Here is an 18,662-nt window from a genome sequence, read left to right as displayed (position 1 = left end):
TTCTTTTTCCATGTAGGTCATAGGAGAGTGTTGAACAGAGTCCTCTGTGCTCTACAGCAGGTCTTTATATGTTATCTAGGATCTCATTGTCTTTTGTCTTCGGTTGTTTACTGTTGTATGCTAGGTGCTTGTTATCCACTGGGGTGACTGAGTTGCTTGGATTAGAAATATGATGGCTTGGGACATTTTCGACCATCATTTTAAATATTTTGTCTACCCCATTCTCTTGCTCCGCCTGTAGAATTCCAGTTATTCGTGTGTTAAACCGTTCAATAATATTCAAACAGGTGACTGAGGCCTAGGTTTTAAAAGTTTCACTTTGTTTTTCCATCTTTTTCTCTCTATTCTTAGGATCACATTATTTCTGTTGATCTGTCTTTTAAGTTCAGTTGATCCTTCTACTGTCTTTTAAGCACATCCGGTATATTTTTTTCACTTCAAATACTGTCTTTAATTCTAGAATCTTTATTTGGTGTTTTTTGTATATTTTGTAAGCTTATCTGTTCACTCAATATGACTCCTTTTCTTTAAATCCTGATTATAGCAGCTCTTAAAGCATATCAAAGAGGGCAATGGCACCCCACTCCAGTACTCTTGCCTGGAAAATCCCATGGATGGAGGAGGAGCCTGGTAGGCTGCAGTCCATGGGGTCGCTAAGAGTCGGACACGACTGAGGTGACTTAGCAGTAGCAGTTAAAGCATATGTCTCCTAGTGCCAACATCTGGATCAGCTCATGATCTGTTGGTGTTTACTCTTTTTTTTCTCTTGACCTTGGATCACATTTCTTTGCAATTGTAGTAGTTTTTCTTTAATTATTATTGTATACAGACTGCTGCAGAAGATATGTTGTTGTGGGGATTTTATATTATCTTTTGCTGAGGAGTGCTGAGTATCCCGTTGAACCTGTTCAGGTTTGGTTTTACACTCTGTTACGTTGGTTCTGTTGGGGTGTTTAGCCTCATGGCACATCCTTATTCTGGGGACATCGTCTTTACTCTGAAATGTGGCCTATCTGGGTTTTCATTCAGGGTGGTCACTGGGCCCCTATAACTTGGCAGGATCAAAACTTCCAACTCTTCCTGTCCTGCGGTTGGCAGCCCTGAAATCTCTGCTCGGCTTTTTCAGTATTCCAGTCTTGCTGTCCTTGCAGCCCGCAACCCCTGACCCACACCCTGCCTTGTGTGAGTGGTTTAAAGTGACTCTGGATTTGCAGGGTTTTGATGTATGCATCTGAGGCTCCCTCTGCAGCATCTGCTCCCAGGGCATCCCCTCCCTCTCCAGCACAGAGGTAGCCCCAGACACCGTCGTCCAGCCAGCAGTCTTCTCTGCTTGATCAGTTGGGTAGGGTCCTCCCCATGCAGGTACCACCACCGAGTCTGGACTCCAGAGCTCCCAACTTTGACTTTTAATTTGAATATTTAGTCAATTTTGCTTTTAAGACAATTACTGATATATTTATGTTTAAATACAGCAGTTTTACACTTTGCTTCTTATTTACCTGGTTCTGTGTTCTTTGGTTTGAACTTTGTTTGGTTTTAATGCCATGTTTCTGAACCCTTTGTTATCTTGGTACTTACGCATTCTTTCTTCTTGTTCAGTCTCTCAGTCGTGTCTGACTCTGCAACCGCATGGACTGCAGCACACCAGACTTCCCTGTCCTTCATGGTCTCCCAGAGTTTGCTCAGACTAATGTCCATTGAGTCAGTGATGCTGTTAAATGGTGATGCCGTTAAATGGTGATGCCATTTAGTTGTTAAAGAACAACTAAATACATTCATTAGTTGTTCTTTAACTCTTTACTCTTGCCATCATCTTATGTATCCTTGCCTTATTCCAGTCTAATGTAAGTTACTTTCACCACATTCCAGCAGTGCAAGAATCTCAAATCTAATTTCTCTATTTCCTGGGTTGTATGCTCTTACCTTGTATTGTAATTCCAGACCTCACAGGACCTTTATTATTGTTACACAGTCATCATTCCTGTCCCTTTTTTCCACATGTTACTTTTCCTGTTGCTTTACATTCCTGCCTGCATTTCTGGCATTCCATCTGGGGTTATTTACTTCATTCTGAAGAACACCATTTCATATCTCCTTTACTGTTGTCTTCTGTTCCTGGGTTTTTTGGTCTGAAAATGTCTTTATGTCATCTTTTTTAAATTGAGCTTTTATCTACATACAATAAAATGTATAGTTTAGCTAGTGTTTATGTTGTGCTTAAGTGCCACCAAGCTATAGGACATTTCTGTTGCCCCAGAAAGCTCCCTTGCTGCTGTATCCATCCTAGCCTCGCCAACCTAACCGCCATCTGACTTCCATCACAGTAGAGTAAATATATGTTTTTAAACTTTATATAAATGAAATCTTATTATATGTACTCATTTGTGCTGTCTTCTTTTGCTCAAAATACTGTTTTTGAGATTCATCCATGTTTTTGCATGTATCGGGAGTTTGTTCCTTTTTATTGCTCAGTAGTATTGTATAAATATACCACAATTTGTTTATCTAGTCTCCTGTTGATGGGCATTTAAATGGAGTCCAGTTTTAAGCTATTATGAATAAAGATGCTTTGAATAATTGTATACATTTTTGTGTGTGTGGAGTAAACTCCCGGAGTTTACTCAAACTCATGTCCCTTCTCCTCCCGCCTTCAATCTTTCCCAACATCAGGGTCTTTTCAAATGAGTCACTTCTTCCCATCAGGTAGCCAAAATATTGGAGTTTCAGCTTCAGCATCAGTCCTTCTAATGAATATTCAGGACTGATTTACTCTAGGATGGACTGGTTGGATCTCCTTGCAGTCCAAGGGACGCTCAAGAGTCTTCTCCAACACCACAGTTCAAAAGTATCAATTCTTTGGCGCTCAGCTTTCTTTATAGTCCAACTCTCACATCCATACATGACTACTGGCAAAACCATAGCTTTGACTAGACGGACCTTTGTTGGCAAAGTAAAGTCTCTGCTTTTTAATATGCTATCTAGGTTGGTCATAACTTTTCTTCCAAGGAGAAAGTGTCTTTTAATTTCATGGCTGCAGTCGCCATTTGCAGTGATTTTGAAGCCCCAAAAAATAAAGTCTGTCACTGTTTCCATCTATTTGCCATGAAGTGATGGGACCAGATGCCATGATTTTAGTTTTCTGAATGTTGAGTTTTAAGCCAACTTTTTCACGCTCCTCTTTCACTTTCATCAAGAGGCTCTTTAGTTCTTTTTCGCTTTCTGCCATAAGGGTGGTGTCATCTGCATATCTGAGGTTTTTTATATTTCTCCCAGCAGTCTTGATTCCAGCTTGTGCTTCATCCAGCCCAGCGTTTCTCATGATGTACTCTGCATATAAGTTAAATAAGCAGAGTGACAATATGCAGCCTTGATGTACTCCTTTTCCAATTTGGACCCAGTCTGTTGTTCCATGTCCAGTTGTAACTGTTGCTTCCTGACCTGCATACAGGTTTCTCAAGAGGCAGGTCAGGTGGTCTGGTATTCCCATCTCTTTAAGAATTTTCCAGCATTTGTTGTGGTCCTCACAGTCAAAGGCTTTGGCATAGTCAGTAAAGCAGAAGTAGATGTTTTTCTGGAACTCTCTTGCTTTTTCGATGATCCGGTGGATATTGGCAATTTGATCTCTGGTTCCTCTTCCTTTTCTAAATCCAGCTTGAACATCTGGAAGTTCACAGTTCACATATTGTTGAAGCCTGGCTTGGAGAATTTTGAGCATTACTTTGCTAACGTGTGAGATGAGTGCAATTGTGCAGTAGTTTGGGCATTCTTTGGCATTGCCTTTCTTTGGGATTGGAATGAAAACTGACCTTTTCCAGTCCTGTGGCTGCTGCTGAGTTTTCCAAATTTGCTGGCATATTGAGTGCAGCACTTGCACAGCCTCATCTTTCAGGATTTGAAATAGCTCTACGGGAATTCCATCACCTCCACTAGCTTTGTTCATAGTGATGTTTTCTAAGGCCCACTTGACTTCACATTCCAGGATGTCTGGCTCTAGATGAGTGATCACACCATCGTGATTATCTGGGTCATGAAGATCTTTTTTGTGTAGTTCTTCTGTGTATTCTTGCCACCTCTTCTTACTATCTTCTGCTTCTGTTAGGTCCAAACCGTTTCTGTCCTTTATTGAGCCTACCTTTGCATGAAATGTTCCCTTGGTATCTCTGATTTTCTTGAAGAGATCTCTAGTCTTTGCCATTCTATTGTTTTCCTCTATTTCTTTGCATTGTACATGTTAACTTTTGAGCATATACCTGAAAAGCATATACTTTTGAGCATATTTCTTATCATTGTATAACAGATTACCCTAAGTTTAGCAGCTTAAAATAACAACGAATATGTATTGTCTCACAGATTTTGAAGGTTAGAAATTCAGGAGCAGCTTAGCTAGCTATTCTGACTCTTGCCATACTGACCCCTCTATAGGGCTGCTTGAGTGTCCTCACAATACCAGAGCCCAAGATGGAAGCCACAATGCCTGTGTGACCTCACCTTCATTTCCATGATATCTTCCTGGTTACACGGGACACCTTCACTCAGTGTGGGCGAGGACTACACAAGGACATCCATACCATGAGTACCCTTAGGGCCGTCTTGAATGCTGATGCCACAGTAGGTTTTAAGGCATGTTTATAAGAACTTGCTGTTTTCCAAAGTGCTTACATACTCTTCTCCATTCCTACCAGTACTACATGAAAAGTTCGTTTGCTCCACATTTTCATCAGTTGTTTTTAATTTTAGCCATTTTGGCAGATTACAATCATTTTTTGAGGCCTGTTTTCATTAGATATAGAATTCTCAGTTTTCAGTTATTGCCTCTCAGGCCTTTGAATATAATGTATCCCATTTTCATATGACTTCATCTGTTTTGACTGAAGTCAGGTGTCAGTCTTGTTGCTGTCTCAATACTAACGTGTCATTTTCTTCTTATGGGAGCCTTTGAGATTTCCTTTTCGTCTTTGGGTTCCAGCAGTCTATCTTTGATATGCCTAGGTGAGATTTTTGTTATATTCATTCTGCTTGGGTTCATAGGTTGTCTTGAACCTGTGGTTTGATGCCTTTCAAGTTGGAAAAGTCTCAACTATTATCCCTTCAATATTGTTCCATTTTCTCTCCTCACATTCTCAGACTGCTATTACATATAGTTTAGACTTTGTGTGTGTGCCTCTTCCATTCTTTTCTACATTTTCCTTTTTTTTTTCCCTCCATGCCTTAGACTGGGTATTTTCTCCTAGCCCTTCATCCAGTTTATTAATCACTTTTTCAACTAATTCTAATCTCATTTTAAACCGATCTATGAAGTTCTTCATTACAGTTATTATTTTTCTAAAGTTCTAGAATACTGTTGATTTTTTTTTTAGTGCACCTTTTTTTTTTGGCTGAAAGTACCATACTGATTGCTGTTACGATACAGTGTTTTGTTATCTTCATAGTAAATATTGAAAACTATAGTCATTTTTCTATTTATTTACTTACTTGTTGTCTGACCCCACTACTCCATAGTTCTATGAGAAGGGGAACCTTATCCAAAATAATCATTGATGTGTCCTCAGTGCCTAGCCCTTAGTTATTTGCTCAGTAAAAAAAGTTGTTCTTGAATTACAAGATTTTTACAGTTGAATACAGCCATCAGTTCTCTTTACCAATCTGATTCATTTCAGATCCTCCTCTTATCATCTTCTGCCCTGTTATTTCACTGAAACCACTGTTTCAGAGTTTGACATCAACTCATGAATGGCTAATGTCAACTCATGAATGGCCATTTTATTGTATTTGTCCTCTCTAGAAGTATCTGGCGTTCTTTTTTCCCTGCAGAGCCTCTTGTTACCTGGCATACAGTTGTGATTCTCCTCCTTCCTACCTCATGGGATGGTCCTCTTTTTTTCTGTTTCTTGGCCTTGGCATCCACTCCTAAAATGTGGAAGCAGGGAGGGTTTCTGCCATTGTCCTGGGTCTTCCCAGGTGACTTCATTCACACTCACAGCCTTGAGAAGATCCCCTTTCTCCAGTGACTCTGTATGCCTGCTGTGTCACTACAGACACACCACATGTCTGCTTCTGACCTCCTCTCCCCACCCTCTCATCCCAGAGGCCTCCTCCTGCCTTGTCAGTGAGTCCACCACCGAATGGAAATTGGTACAAGCACTCCACACTGCAGGTAGTAGTTATAATGTTCATCACATTCCATTCTTCAAATGTGGTCAGTTAACCCTTAAAACAGCCCTGTGCGCTCACAGTTCAGATATAAGAAGTTAGAAGATTCTCATCCAAAAAATAAAACAAGCAAAGTTAATTTTTAAAAGCCCACTAGACATCTGAGCTCACAAAGAAACCTGAATGAACACAACTTCAGACAGTGACGAGCCACTCATAAGAGAGAAGTGACCCCTGGCTGCTGTCCATCTCTGCAGAGACAGGAGGTGGGGGAGCTGCTGGAGACGGGCCCGTGGGCTCTCAGCTACAGAGACTTGAGGCCACAGGCGAGCCCAGAGAAACCTCTCTGAGGGAGTCCCCATCTTCGCTGGACATTGGGTGACCGTAGCCAGGGCACAGGGATCCAGGTGGGGAACTGGAAAGCCAAGATAACTCCTCAAAATTGTGATCACATTTACTGATCCTTCCCCCACTGCATCCAGCTAGCCATTAAGCTCATCTAATAAAATTTATATTAAGGTCAGGTCAGGAGAGGACTTCCCTGGTGGTCCATTTATAGGAAACCAAAGGCCAATCAAAACTCATCTGTGAAGTAGAGGTCAAAAATGGTTTGCCTGAGGTAGGTACAAGACTTAGCTAGAAATAGGCATAAGGAAACTTTCTGGGCTTAGGGAAATGTTCTGTATCTTGTTTTACACAGTAGTTAACACGAGTAGTTACATGGGAATATGAAACATCAAACCCTATACTGCATGTTATTGTTCAGTAATATTACTTGAGTAAAATTTAAAGCGTTTTAAATTCCTGTGTTATAGGTACTGAAGTTATTCCTAGTTTTCAAATGAGAGAACCGAGGCAAAGAGAGGTTAATTGACTTGCCCAGTTGGTGGCAAAACTATTAAGCAGAGCTAGGTAGTCTGTTTAAAAAGCCTGCACGCTTAGTGAGAATGCTATTGTCTCATATCCTTGTCCAGAAATTCTACTTGTAGGACTTTATCCTTCAGATAAACTCACTCACGTAGGTTTCAGACAACAAGGGAAGTAACTGCCCAAGGTTAATAATTGCAGCACTGTTGATTAGCAGGGGTCTGATTATATAATTTATAGTATAATCACTCAATAGAATGTGATAAAGGGGGAAAGGCCAGCTTGAGAAAACTTCCTGTACTTACATTGGATGACCTCCTAGGTTGTAGCACAGGGTGAAAGAATCAAAAGTGTGTTTTGTGTTCTACCATCTGTGTTAATAAAGAAGGTTGCAGGGGATACTGCATACACATATACTGTATAAGCTGTAGGTGTATCAGAAAGGCTACCTGAGAAGCAGATGAGATAGTTTCCAGGGCGAGGAGTTGAGTGGCTGGAGAGAGGGGTGCGAGGGAGACAGTTCAGTCCAGTGCACCTGCTCTGTGCACTGTGGGCCATGAAGCCCATGAGCATGTTACCTGTTCTGAAAATCAAGGAGCAGAGGTACAGTTTGGAAGTGCCTGAATAGCTCATCACACACACCGTTGCCTGAGCCAACAGAAGCCTGCCTCAGGTTTCCTAGAGCTGTCCCTCTCAGCAGCCCACACCTGTGGCTTTAGGGTGTCAGCCTCATGGTGTCCCTTCACACCCATCAAGCCAAGCCCATCTTTCTGCAGGACCCTCTCACGGCCTCAGAGCTTACTTCCATTTCCCTCCATCTTGTTCCAGCGCTCAGCGATGCTCAGTATTCCCCGGGTTTTGCCTAGAATTCCATCTCCACTTCTGCCCCATAAGGTCCTTAAAAATAGACATCCATCTCACTCACCCATGGGTTATCAAGGGCTTGGTATCTGGCAGAAGGAGCAGAGGCCTGTTGCATGCTTCCAGAATTCAGCTTTCAAACAGGTCTGATGACACCATCCCTTCCTCTCCTTGGGGCTCCTCGCACTCTCAGCTGTCTCTCCCAGAACATCACCCTCCAGATGACTCCACGCAGTACACAGGTGGAAGTTTTAAATTTATACTGTTAAGAATTTCATTGTGTGTTAGAAAATACAAAACTAGTTCCTGAATCCTGTGGGATTTTAATTTTACCAGTATTATTGCTCAGACAAGTTTAAGTTAAAATAGAAGAATGATTTTTTTTTACACTATTCAGCAGTAAGTAATACCATTGGAGCACGAATATGGCAGAAATGGTGATGGTGATGCCCTGGCCTTTGGGAGATCCTGATGAACAGGAAACAGGGCCTCACAGAGCCGAGGCTCATCAGGGTGAAGGTTCAGCATCTTGTAGATCTTCACACCCCATCTTCCCCCGCCCTACCTGGAGCCTTTCATGTGGTTACCACCCCAGCCCTGCCTCACCAGGCTCTCTGCAGAACCACTGGCATTCTTCTTGCACATTTTCACCATTCTCTGCTTCTCTTCTGCCATTTCTCTGTGTAGAATGTGTCCCCACCCCCTCTCAGGTCTTGTTGCTGGGCCTCTGCTGGGCAGACACCCCCCTTAAACTTCTGGGTTCAGCTCAAACTTTAGCCTTTCTCATGAAGTCCTCCCTGGTGTAGTAGTTTCCCTTTGCTGCTGTCACAAAATATAACAAATTTATCATCTTATAGTGCTGGAAGTCCGAAATCAGTTTCAGTGGCTAAAGCCAGGGTCTTGACAGAGCTGGTAACCCTGAGGCTGTGAAGAAGGAACTGACTTCCTTGACCTCCAGCTTCCAGGGGCGTCCTGTCGTCCAGCCTCTGTCAGCATGGGCAGTGTTTATTGTCAGGTGTTAAGAGTGCAGAATAGTAACAAACCAGAAGGCTAGGGGAGGAAGCAGGGCATGGCTCTCCTCCCCGATGCCAGGGCCCTGAAACCAGGCCAGGTGGTGGGCCCCTGGTCATTTCAGGCCCAGAACCCTCCGGAGAACAAGCTCCAGTGCAAGAGAGCTCCTCACAACACAGTGGAAGGGAGCAGCACCCCAGAAGATGCCCTTCACCCATCTTCAGGGCACACACTCCTGCTCTCTACCATGTCACATCACCATCTCTGGCTCCAACTTCTGGTCTCCTTCTAAGGACTGTTGTGATTATGTTGGACCATCTGGTTAATCCAGAATCCTTACCCCAACATGAAATTTTTAACCTAACTGTATCTGTAAGCCCCTTTTGCTGTGGGAAGTAATGTATTCACAGGTTCTAGGGTTAGGATGTGGCCATCCTCTAGGGTTGGGGGGAGCGGTCATCCAGCCTCCCACACCTGGAGTCGCTGCTCCCCTAGGGACTCAGATGTGGCTTTACCTGTGAGCCTCCTGGGGACGGGGGTGAGGTTGCACCCGTTCTGCCTGCCTGGAGTTCCTGCTGGACAGGAGGAGGCATGTGTTTGAGGGAGTCACCCACCCCCAGCACACTATGGTCCTGTGGTGCTGTGGTTCCAAGACCAGGCTCGGGGACCAGCTGCCTAACGAGGGTCCTAGCTGTACTGCTCTCCTCCTCCATCCCCTCCACGCCTTGTCCGCAAACTGGTGCTGATGAATCAGATCCCCCTCGGAGGCTCACACGAAGGACTCGGTGGGGCCGCACGTGTGATGGACGAGAAGAGCACTCACCATGATGAGCCCTCAATCGGGGCAGCTCGTTCCTTCCCTGTTACTGTTGATTTTACTGTGTATGATGCGAACGATTTTCCTATTGGGTTAAGTTATTCTTAACAAACTTAGGAAAAGAGATGCTAAACTCTTCATTGTTAAATTTAATTATCTTTAGGTTTAGAGTAATGTCTTCATTGAGTTTAAATACTTTCACAAACATTCTTAGAATGACAACAGTATAGAAGGTCCTGGAGAATTTGCTCAGGGTGACCCATGAGCCTGCGGATTCAGCCATCTCTTGTGCACCCACAGCTCTGGTGCAGGTGGGCGGAGCCGCCTGGGAGAGGGCCTCTGCAGGGTGGTATGAAATAGCACGTCAGCCGTTAGATCTCATGAGTCTGAGAAATGGTAGAGTTTAAAGGTACATGAGACTCTGGAACCTGTATGCAGAGCTGAGGTTATGGACACTCATTAAAACGCACCACATACCATTATGAGGGGGCTTCCTTGGTGGCTTAGCTGGTAAAGAATCCGCCTATAATGCTGGAGACCTGGGTTTGATCCCTGGGTTGGGAAGATCCCCTAGAGAAGGGAAAGGCTACCCACTCCAGTATTCTGGCCTGGAGAATTCCATGGACTGTAGAGTCCATAGAGTCGAAAGAGTCACACACCTCTGAGCACCTTTCACTTTCACCATTATGAGGATGACAGCATCTGTGTGTCATTCCAAGAAAAGGGCTCGGAGGTACTAGACTGTGAGGCAGGGCACACCTTTGTTTTGAAGGAGCCCAGCGAGTCCACTGCAGGTAAAGGCGAGGCGTTTTTAAAGCCCCTTGTAGCAAGTACTTCCATTGGGAACTTGTGCTCCTACCAAAGATTGTGACGACTTGGAATGTCTTGAAAAATGCAGAAGTTTATGAAAGGCAGTCTAGCTTTAGGAAATGATGCTAGTAGGGATTTTAGATTAAAGAGGTAATAAGATCTGCCTAGGCAGAGTGAAGAGAGATAGTTTAGTAGTGAAAAATAGGGTATCAGACAAGTAAATGGCAGGCTGGAAAATAAAAATGTGTCATTTGGATGGCAGGAAGCCATTGCCTGTTTTTCAAAAAGCCAGATATGAACTTATCCTACCGTCCGTGTCATTTAACTTGAACATTAAAGGAGTGATCCTGGAGTTGGAGTGACGCTGAGGGGGAGAAATTGTAGTGGTCCCACTTGAAGATGAGGGTCCAGTTTATGAATTTACCTCAGGGACTGAAGTTCAAGTGTAGATTAAACATAAAATGGAGAGCCAGACAGTTCTCTCAGAGTGGATGGAAGTAACAAGAGCTGCAGACCAACGTTTCTGTGGAAGGCCATCGCCACGTTCTGATTGAGAACTTAGAATTGAAGACAGACTGCTGTGAGGGTGGAGTGGAATTAAGCCCCGTCTTCACTGCCTTTAGTGTGGGGACAGGGATGAAGTGTCCCGACGGTGGAGCAGAGCTGCAGTCAGTCAGATTCAGGAAAGCATATCCTCCACGGATGAGACCCTGAAGCTGGGAGCCGTGTGGGAGGCCTTCTGCCTAGTGCGTCCCCTCGTCCCATATCCACCCCGAGCCTGTGTCATCACCTAGATCAGTCCAACCGAATCCAAGTGCTGATGGGGAGGAAGTGGTCCTTACTGGTGTGACAGGCCAAGACCTCTGGTTCTCAGAAATCCACAGAGATGCCTGTTGCAGTGAGAGGCTTCGGGGGTGCGGGGAGGAGGGGTGTGGTCGTCCCACCACCAACACCTGCGCTGGGCCCCAGCAGCGGGGAGATGCCCCCTGTCCAGCACTGCGGCTGCTTCCTTAAGCAGAGTTCCGGGAACCCATCACCGTCAAGATGCCCGGCTGGTGCCAGGCAGCTGGCCTAACGTCTGAGCAGGAGCAGGTCATGAGGACGTCCCTGGGCGTGGTCGGCCCTGCTGGTGGCACCCCACCCTCACCCCTAGAGACCACACTCCTGGGTCAAGAGCCTCCCCCACCCCCCAAGTCGCCTCTAATCTCAGCTTTCTCTGTGCCTAAAAAGCACTTCTCACTGTGTGCTCCGGGGAGCGCTTGGCTGAGACTCCCTGGAACCGTGGACATCATGGAAGGCCAAGTGGCTTATGGCAACATAGCAGATGTTTTGTCAGAATTCCAGGGTAGCCAGTGGGGAGGTGAGGTAGATGCCCCTGTTACAGAGGAAGACGTGTACCTCAAGGTCCATACTTCATGGCATTGAACAGGTAAATTTAAAAATAGACAAATAAGCCAGGCAGACATTGTATAGGCCTTGTGGCAGACACCCTGAGGACAAAATGGGAGTTGTGTGTTGCAAGGTGAAGTTGAGATGCGAAGCCACCTGGCTTGGGTGGACCACACACATTTCTGTGACTGTTGGCAGTTGAGCTAAGACCTAAAGCCTGAAGAGCATTTGGCCAGGGGGGAAAGCACTCATGGAAAAGGAACCATTCGTCACTGTGAAGTCAGAAGCAGGAACAATTGGAAGGATTCGAGTCTGGGGGAAGGAGACTGGCTTGATGTCTGCAGTGGCCTAGGCGGGTTGTGCTGGGCTCATGGTCAGGGCTGAGGTGATAGGTGAATCAAGACAAGCAGAGTCAGAAAAGTGGGGGTTACAGCTGGTGTGAATTAAATGAGTTCATTGTCAAGTGTTGGGGAGCTTGGGCTTATAACCTCTGTCTTCTCTAAGAAGGAAGAAACGAGCTGCTGCCTGGGAACAAGGGGTGGCAGGCAGTGGCCGGGGGCTGGAAAACAGTCACTCATAGGAGTGTGGGATTGTCACTGGGTGGAATGAGAGGCCTGGGGTGGGCCCAGCTGACCTAGGATCGTCCCCACACCAGTCCTCATGGCTTGGGGACTTTCCTCCAGCAAGACAGCCACTCCACCTGTGTGCAGAATAAGCAGGGAGAGAGGCTGTCCTGGGTGGTTGAGACAGAAGGAGAGATAAGACCCCTAAAGAATTGGCAGTTTGGTCACTGACACTGGCAATACAAGGACAAGAGACCAGTAGATGTGGAGGCACGACAAGACCTCAGTGTAGACAGGAAGGAGTTGTGTTGAGAGCATCCATGGGAGAGAAGGGGATGGATGATCTAAGGTCACAGACCGGAAGTTAGGTTTAAGCCCGTAAAATCCTTACATTACATAACAGCTGCCATTTTTGTCTGTCTTGTCTGAGTCATGAATCTACACTCTCAGTAAAAGGGACAAGGTTGGCAGGTAGTGTGACCTCAGTGAATTCTGATCCAGTAGCGAAACATTTCCTGTTAACATTGCATGTAACTTTCTCAGCTTTTGTCTACTTGAAGCCTATTTCTCCTCTTGTCCTTTGAGCAGCTAGTTTGGGCATGTTGAATGCTCTGGCTCTGTTTATAGGCCCGGTGCCTGCTGTACCTCTGACAGCACAGCCATAATTGACGGAGGACTGAGTTGCAAGCTCTTAGGACTAATATAGCAAAGTCTAAACTAAGACGTTTCCTGGCGCTGCCTTTAAACAATAATAATAGTAACAATAATAATACCTTGCTTAGAGACAGTACTTTATAATTTGCAGAGCACTTTCCCTATATCATATCATTTCATCTTCACAATAACTAAGGCTTTTTGAAGGCTTAGATCTTCCCTAAAGTGAGAAGTCCTGGTGCACATCCTGATTTAACCGTGGCAAGTGTAAAAAGTTTTTAAAACTAAGGATTCTGATACTTACCTAAGCTCAGTAATGCTTCAGAAAGTCATTCTATCGATTTCAGCTTCCACTTTCTTGAAAATTATGTAACTGCTACTTGAATCTTTTCAAAGATATTTCAGACTCAGAATATGTGGAAATGTCTAGCCATTGAGTTCATTGTCCTGATTAGGATGATGAGGGTGTGATTCCAAGAGCACAGCTTGACCCTCGGCCCCAGAAGTTTTGTTCAGTGGGAAAGGAGACATAATCATCTCTGGGTTCTTCAGCCAGACTGGGTGCCCGGAGGAGGCTGGGGGACAAGAGACTTCCCCACAGGGAGCTTTCTGGTGGGGTGGGGGGGTAGGAGGTAGCACTGGAACTAGCACAGGCCTGGGACAGGCCTCCAGAATCTTTAGGCAGGAGCCTCCAGAGGGTCTAGGCACATGTTCCACAGCTCCTCACAGGTTCTCCCAAAAGCACAAGCCCCTGGCCCCTGCCTTCAGAGGCCCCTGCATGGAGCAGTTACTTGCAGAGAGCGGGAAGACCTCCACAGGAGCGTTCCTTCTCCACCCAGGACTGGGGTGGCCCCGAGGCCCTACATAGCTCAGCAGGACAACCGGTGGGGGGCCGATTTGTTACTGAAACACAGAAGTGGTGATTGAGAGTCTTCTGCTTCTTGTTGGCATTTTAGTTTTATTAACCCTAGTCTAACACTAGCTTTTCACATGATCCTTTGGTTTAGGAATGGGCTGAGGACAAAGCCAAATGACCTACTGCTCATTACTAATGCACTCATTTCCTGGACACACAGGTTTTCACAAAAGTTTTCCCATGGTGCCATCTTTCTAAAGAACAGCTTGAAAATATTACAAGGGAAGCGAATGTCTGGATTATCAAATTATCTCATGGTTCTTTTGATGTGAAGTTTAGGCAGCCACAAGCCAAAGAACCCTTCCGTCTTAGAGCATGCAGCCAGCATCTGAGTGTCTCATCAGTACTCCAAAGAGGACCACAGTCAGAATGTAGTGTGGAGCAGCAGTGTGAGCACTGTGGAGTCTAAGCGATGTTTCCAACTGGGGCTGGTGACGTGCTTTAAATAACTGTGTTCTGATTGTTTAGGTCTCTCTTTGTAGGGCATCTTTTATGACCAAGACTGTCCAGTACCAAAATGAACTACATAAATTCCTCATCTGGGACACAGCTGGACAAGAACGAGTAAGTCACTCTTTACGTTACCATGTGTTTTTCTGGGGCCCAGATGAAAGCACCAGTGCAGCTGCTGGGTCCAATCACTTCACGTCACTCACTTCCTTCTCTGCGCCAGAGACACACTTCTTCCCATTTGTGCGGCCAGCCCTTTCCTTCTCAATTGGAACCACGAAGTCCGCTGATGGAGAAAGTGTTCATGGGCACTGAGGGCGTTTTTATACATTTTAGTGTCTTCAAGTAAATGCTGACTAACAGGCCTGATGAAACCCCGCTCAGAGCATGGTGTGTAATTTTGAGGCTCCATCCTCGAGCAGAGATACAAAAGAATTAGCGGTAGGAAGGGAGAGTGAAGCACATCTCATTATAGCCGCCTTTTAAGAGCTAAAGAGGGAACTTTAACAGCATATAAAGTTTGAGACTTTAAGTGAAATGGATGAGCTAACACAGTGCCATGCAATAGTACTTAATAAACGCCTGATGGTAAAGTCGTCCAGGACAGCTGTCTGCCTCGGGAGGGCCTGGACCAGAAGTGGGGCTAGGGCCACTAGGGTGCAGAAGAGGATTTGGCAAAGCTCACCCAAATGGGACGGGACAGGAAGGTGGGGAAAAGCCTGGCTGCTGCCGCTGCCCCATTCCTCCTTCTGTTGAGTTCCCTGTTGAAGTGTGTCTGGCAGCTGCGCCATTTATTCAGCTTCTGTTTAATTTTGTTTTCAAACAGTGTTATCAAAACAGAACATGTGATGGATACACTGAGCTACCTTAAAGCTCTTAAAACTATAGTGGAAGTAATCAGGAGAAATAGCCTGTCCTCACAGTCTTATCTGAGACAGCATAGATTCTTCGAATGGTGTAAAACATGACAAGCATTATCACAGACAAATGGAGGAAAACACAGCAAGCTGTTATTGTTGTTCTGGATGTAGACACCGCACATTTGTTCAGATTTCATGTCTCAAGTTTGCTCTGTTTGGTTTCTTCTGTTGTTTTTTTTTTTTTAAACCACCATACCCTATGTCCAGTTCTTCATCCGAGATGTGTCTGCTTGGTCTCCAGTCCCCACTGCTCCTGCGTTGTCTGGGCCATGTGTGCTGAGGTGGGTGGGCCTTGGCCAAGCATCACTCGCCCATCTTTCAGAAGGGCTGCCTCCGACAGAGCCTCCCTGAATATGTCCACAGACATAGCCCTGGCATCCAGCCTATTGGCCACAAACTCATGGCTCTTCACACCAGTTATATATGTACCCTTTCAGTGAATCCCACATCTCAGTTACCCCTCCCATATATTTGATGAGGTAGCAAAGCCCTCATCATAAAGCATCCTACTATAATATAGATTCCGTTATGCCTTGAATCAGAGCCTGTCCTCATAGACACAGTGATGTATAACATCTCTTTTTTTTTTCAGAACGTAAAAAAGAATAACACGAGGGTTTATGCCTCTCGTGCTGTTGCCATGATAGCAGGATTCTGTTAAGTTTCATAATTAGCTGGTCTGCCTGCCTCTTGTTTCCCCACCTCTAATTGATTCTGCACCAGGAGTCATTGCTCTGAGATGCAAATGTCCCTCACCCCTACCTGGAGCTCGATCACTGAGCCAGCCAAGGGCTCGTGCTGAGAATACAGATGAGGCGGCCAGGCCCAAGAGGCCTGCCCAGCAGAGTCCTGCGCCGTGGAGACTGTCAGGAGAGGGATGCTGGCCGTGCACCCCCGCTCCAGCTGGTTGTTGCCAGATCATAGGGTTTAAGAAGAGCTCAATATCAACAGCGAATCATAGACTGTTTGAAATGCTATGAAAATCCTCCAGGGCGTCTCTGTGAGCCTTTCCTGCCTGTTTGTCCCCGACACAGCCTGTTGGGCCTGGATGGTGCCAGTCTCCACCAGACTCTCCATCATCACCTCCTCCCACCAGTTGATCCTCCAAGACCAAACAAACCTTTCAGATCTGCCGTCACCAGGCCAGTGCCTGCCTTCTCACCCACATCCCATCATTCCCTCTGCTTGGAACACCCTCCCTCCCAGAGTTAGCCTGAAGAACATGTGTTCAGCCTTCAAAATTCTCATCCCATGTTGCCTTGAGGGGGCTTTCCCCATCACCCCTGCCTTCGTCAGATGGCCACAGGCCCACCTCGTTCAGGCGTGAGTCTGGAGGTGCTCCCTCCCCGTTAGCTGTCCTGGCAGCTCCAGCTTCTAAGTCTACTCACTTCTCCCTGCGTCCACTGTCAGTGGTCTGCCGCCTCTCACTCTTACCCAAGAGTTCCTCTCTCCTGGTCACTGGTCTCCCTGCTTTCCCTCCTCCCCGTCACCCTGTGTCCGTTCTCCTCACAGGACCCAGGGGGCCCTTGTGAAAGCCTGAATCAGACCCTGTTACCCTCCTGCTCACCTTCTCAGGAACTGCTGACTGCCCCTCTCCTGGGAGCCGCACTCTGTCCAGAGGTGCGCAGAGCCCTCAGGGCCGGCGCCACCTGCTCTCCAGGGCCTGCGTTCACTTCCTCAGACATGCCAGAGTTGGCCTTCGCACACGGTACTCCTTGCACCAGAAGACTCGCTCCCTTCACACAGAGCACGGCCATCTGGCTCCTTACCAGCCTTTTTGTCCCAGGTTCAGTGTCACACCCTCACGGTTTTCCTTCATCCCTCTACACCTCAGCACCACCCGAGCTCGTTGTGCATCACTGTGTTCTATTCATTTCCCTCAGGACTCTCATTCCAAGTTGTAAGTAAATACCTGTCCACACACCTCTCCTGACAGGCTCTCCCCACAGATAAGAAACAGAACCGGGTCCACGGGGTTATGTTCCCAGGGCCCAGCACAGGGCCTGACCTGGTGCTCAGGTATCATAGACCAGTTAGCAGGTAGACTCTTCAGTGTACTTCTTAATATCCTGAACCATCCTTGTGATTGCCCACAATCCCCAGGTTGTCCCCTGTCTCCTTGCCTATTTATCTTCTGTTAGTGAGCTCCTTGAGGGCAGGGGCTGTCCTCACATCTGTGTGCTCAGTGCTGATACCTGTGGATTTATGTCATTTAATTGCCAGCCCTACTCTGGCACAGGGAAACAGGCCCAGATCCTTCCCCTACTTTGGTCATGTGAGTAGCGCATGCCTCAAATTAGGCATTTCTGATATCTATGTATTTGTTATTCAGTTCTCTGTAATGAGATTTATCATGGAATCAGAAGTCATCCTAAAATGCAACCATTCATGATGAACTGACCATTCGGACATCCTTCCCATTTGACCCTCATGTCTTCACAGATGGATTATGCTTGAAGGTCCAGTCAAAACTGATTGCAAAGTAATTTCATTAAGTCAGTGAAAGTGATTTGGAGAATTCCACAGATGTCATACAAAGCCATTGATGGTAGGGAGCTTGTTAAATTAAGTGAAGAGAAAGCTACTGATCAAAGTGATGACAGAAGTGCCTCAGAAGATAATGATTTGTGTATCAGAAGGCCTAGGGAAAACCGATGGGAGTCCTCAAATATTTTGTAAAAGTTCCCTTCCTGTGACAGGACTAGGAGAGGCAAACATGAAATGAAAAATAGATACCATATTGTGCCAGCATATGGTTCAGGGGAGCTTGGTGTGCTGTGGTTCATGGGGTTGCAAAGAGTTGGACGTGACTTAGTGATTGAACGAGAACAACATGGTTCTATCAGAAGAATCATGGTCCAGTTATCAACTTGGACTCAGTGTTCATTCAAGAAACTGGTTGCAATAATAAACCAAAGTTTTTCTAATATCAGATAAAATGAAACTTGTTTTCATAATTTTTTTCTCAAGACAGAGCCTTTTCAGACCTTTTTATCCCTAAATGAATTCATTTTAAATGATCTTTTCCCACCAGTCTTCCTTCACCAACAAGGACTCCTCCAGAAGCATAGCGACAGACCTAGCTGCTGACATGGACCTCACATCCATGTCAGAAGTGCTCCATAACTGTAGCAGCAGCTTTTCAAATACTTGCCATCTGCATGTGATCGTGTAAAAGAAAGCTTCTTAACCAAAGTCTAATAGACACTGCAGCCAGTCTTGAAGATTTATGTCCCTGAATCTTAATGTGGTTT

General features: G+C 45.7%; 1 protein-coding gene across 3 annotated transcripts in view; it reads left to right on the top strand.

Annotated features, from left to right (window-relative positions):
* The window catches only part of RAB22A (RAB22A, member RAS oncogene family), a 50,705-nt gene that overhangs the window by 15,862 nt on the left and 16,181 nt on the right, over window positions 1-18,662 (top strand). For all 3 annotated transcript variants that reach the window (XR_014073955.1, XM_081560342.1, XM_081560343.1), the window contains exon 3: window positions 14,521-14,602. Coding sequence is in view for 2 of the 3 variants with exons in the window: in XM_081560342.1 (XP_081416468.1) it covers window positions 14,521-14,602 (82 nt within the window). In the remaining variant the exon portion in view is untranslated. The remainder of the gene's footprint in view (window positions 1-14,520; window positions 14,603-18,662) is intronic.

This window comes from Giraffa tippelskirchi, chromosome 13 (assembly GCF_054371585.1).
Source record: "Giraffa tippelskirchi isolate mGirTip1 chromosome 13, T2T-mGirTip1v1.2.pri, whole genome shotgun sequence".
Classification (NCBI taxonomy): domain Eukaryota; kingdom Metazoa; phylum Chordata; class Mammalia; order Artiodactyla; family Giraffidae; genus Giraffa; species Giraffa tippelskirchi.
This window is presented reverse-complemented; position numbering and strand designations above follow the sequence as displayed.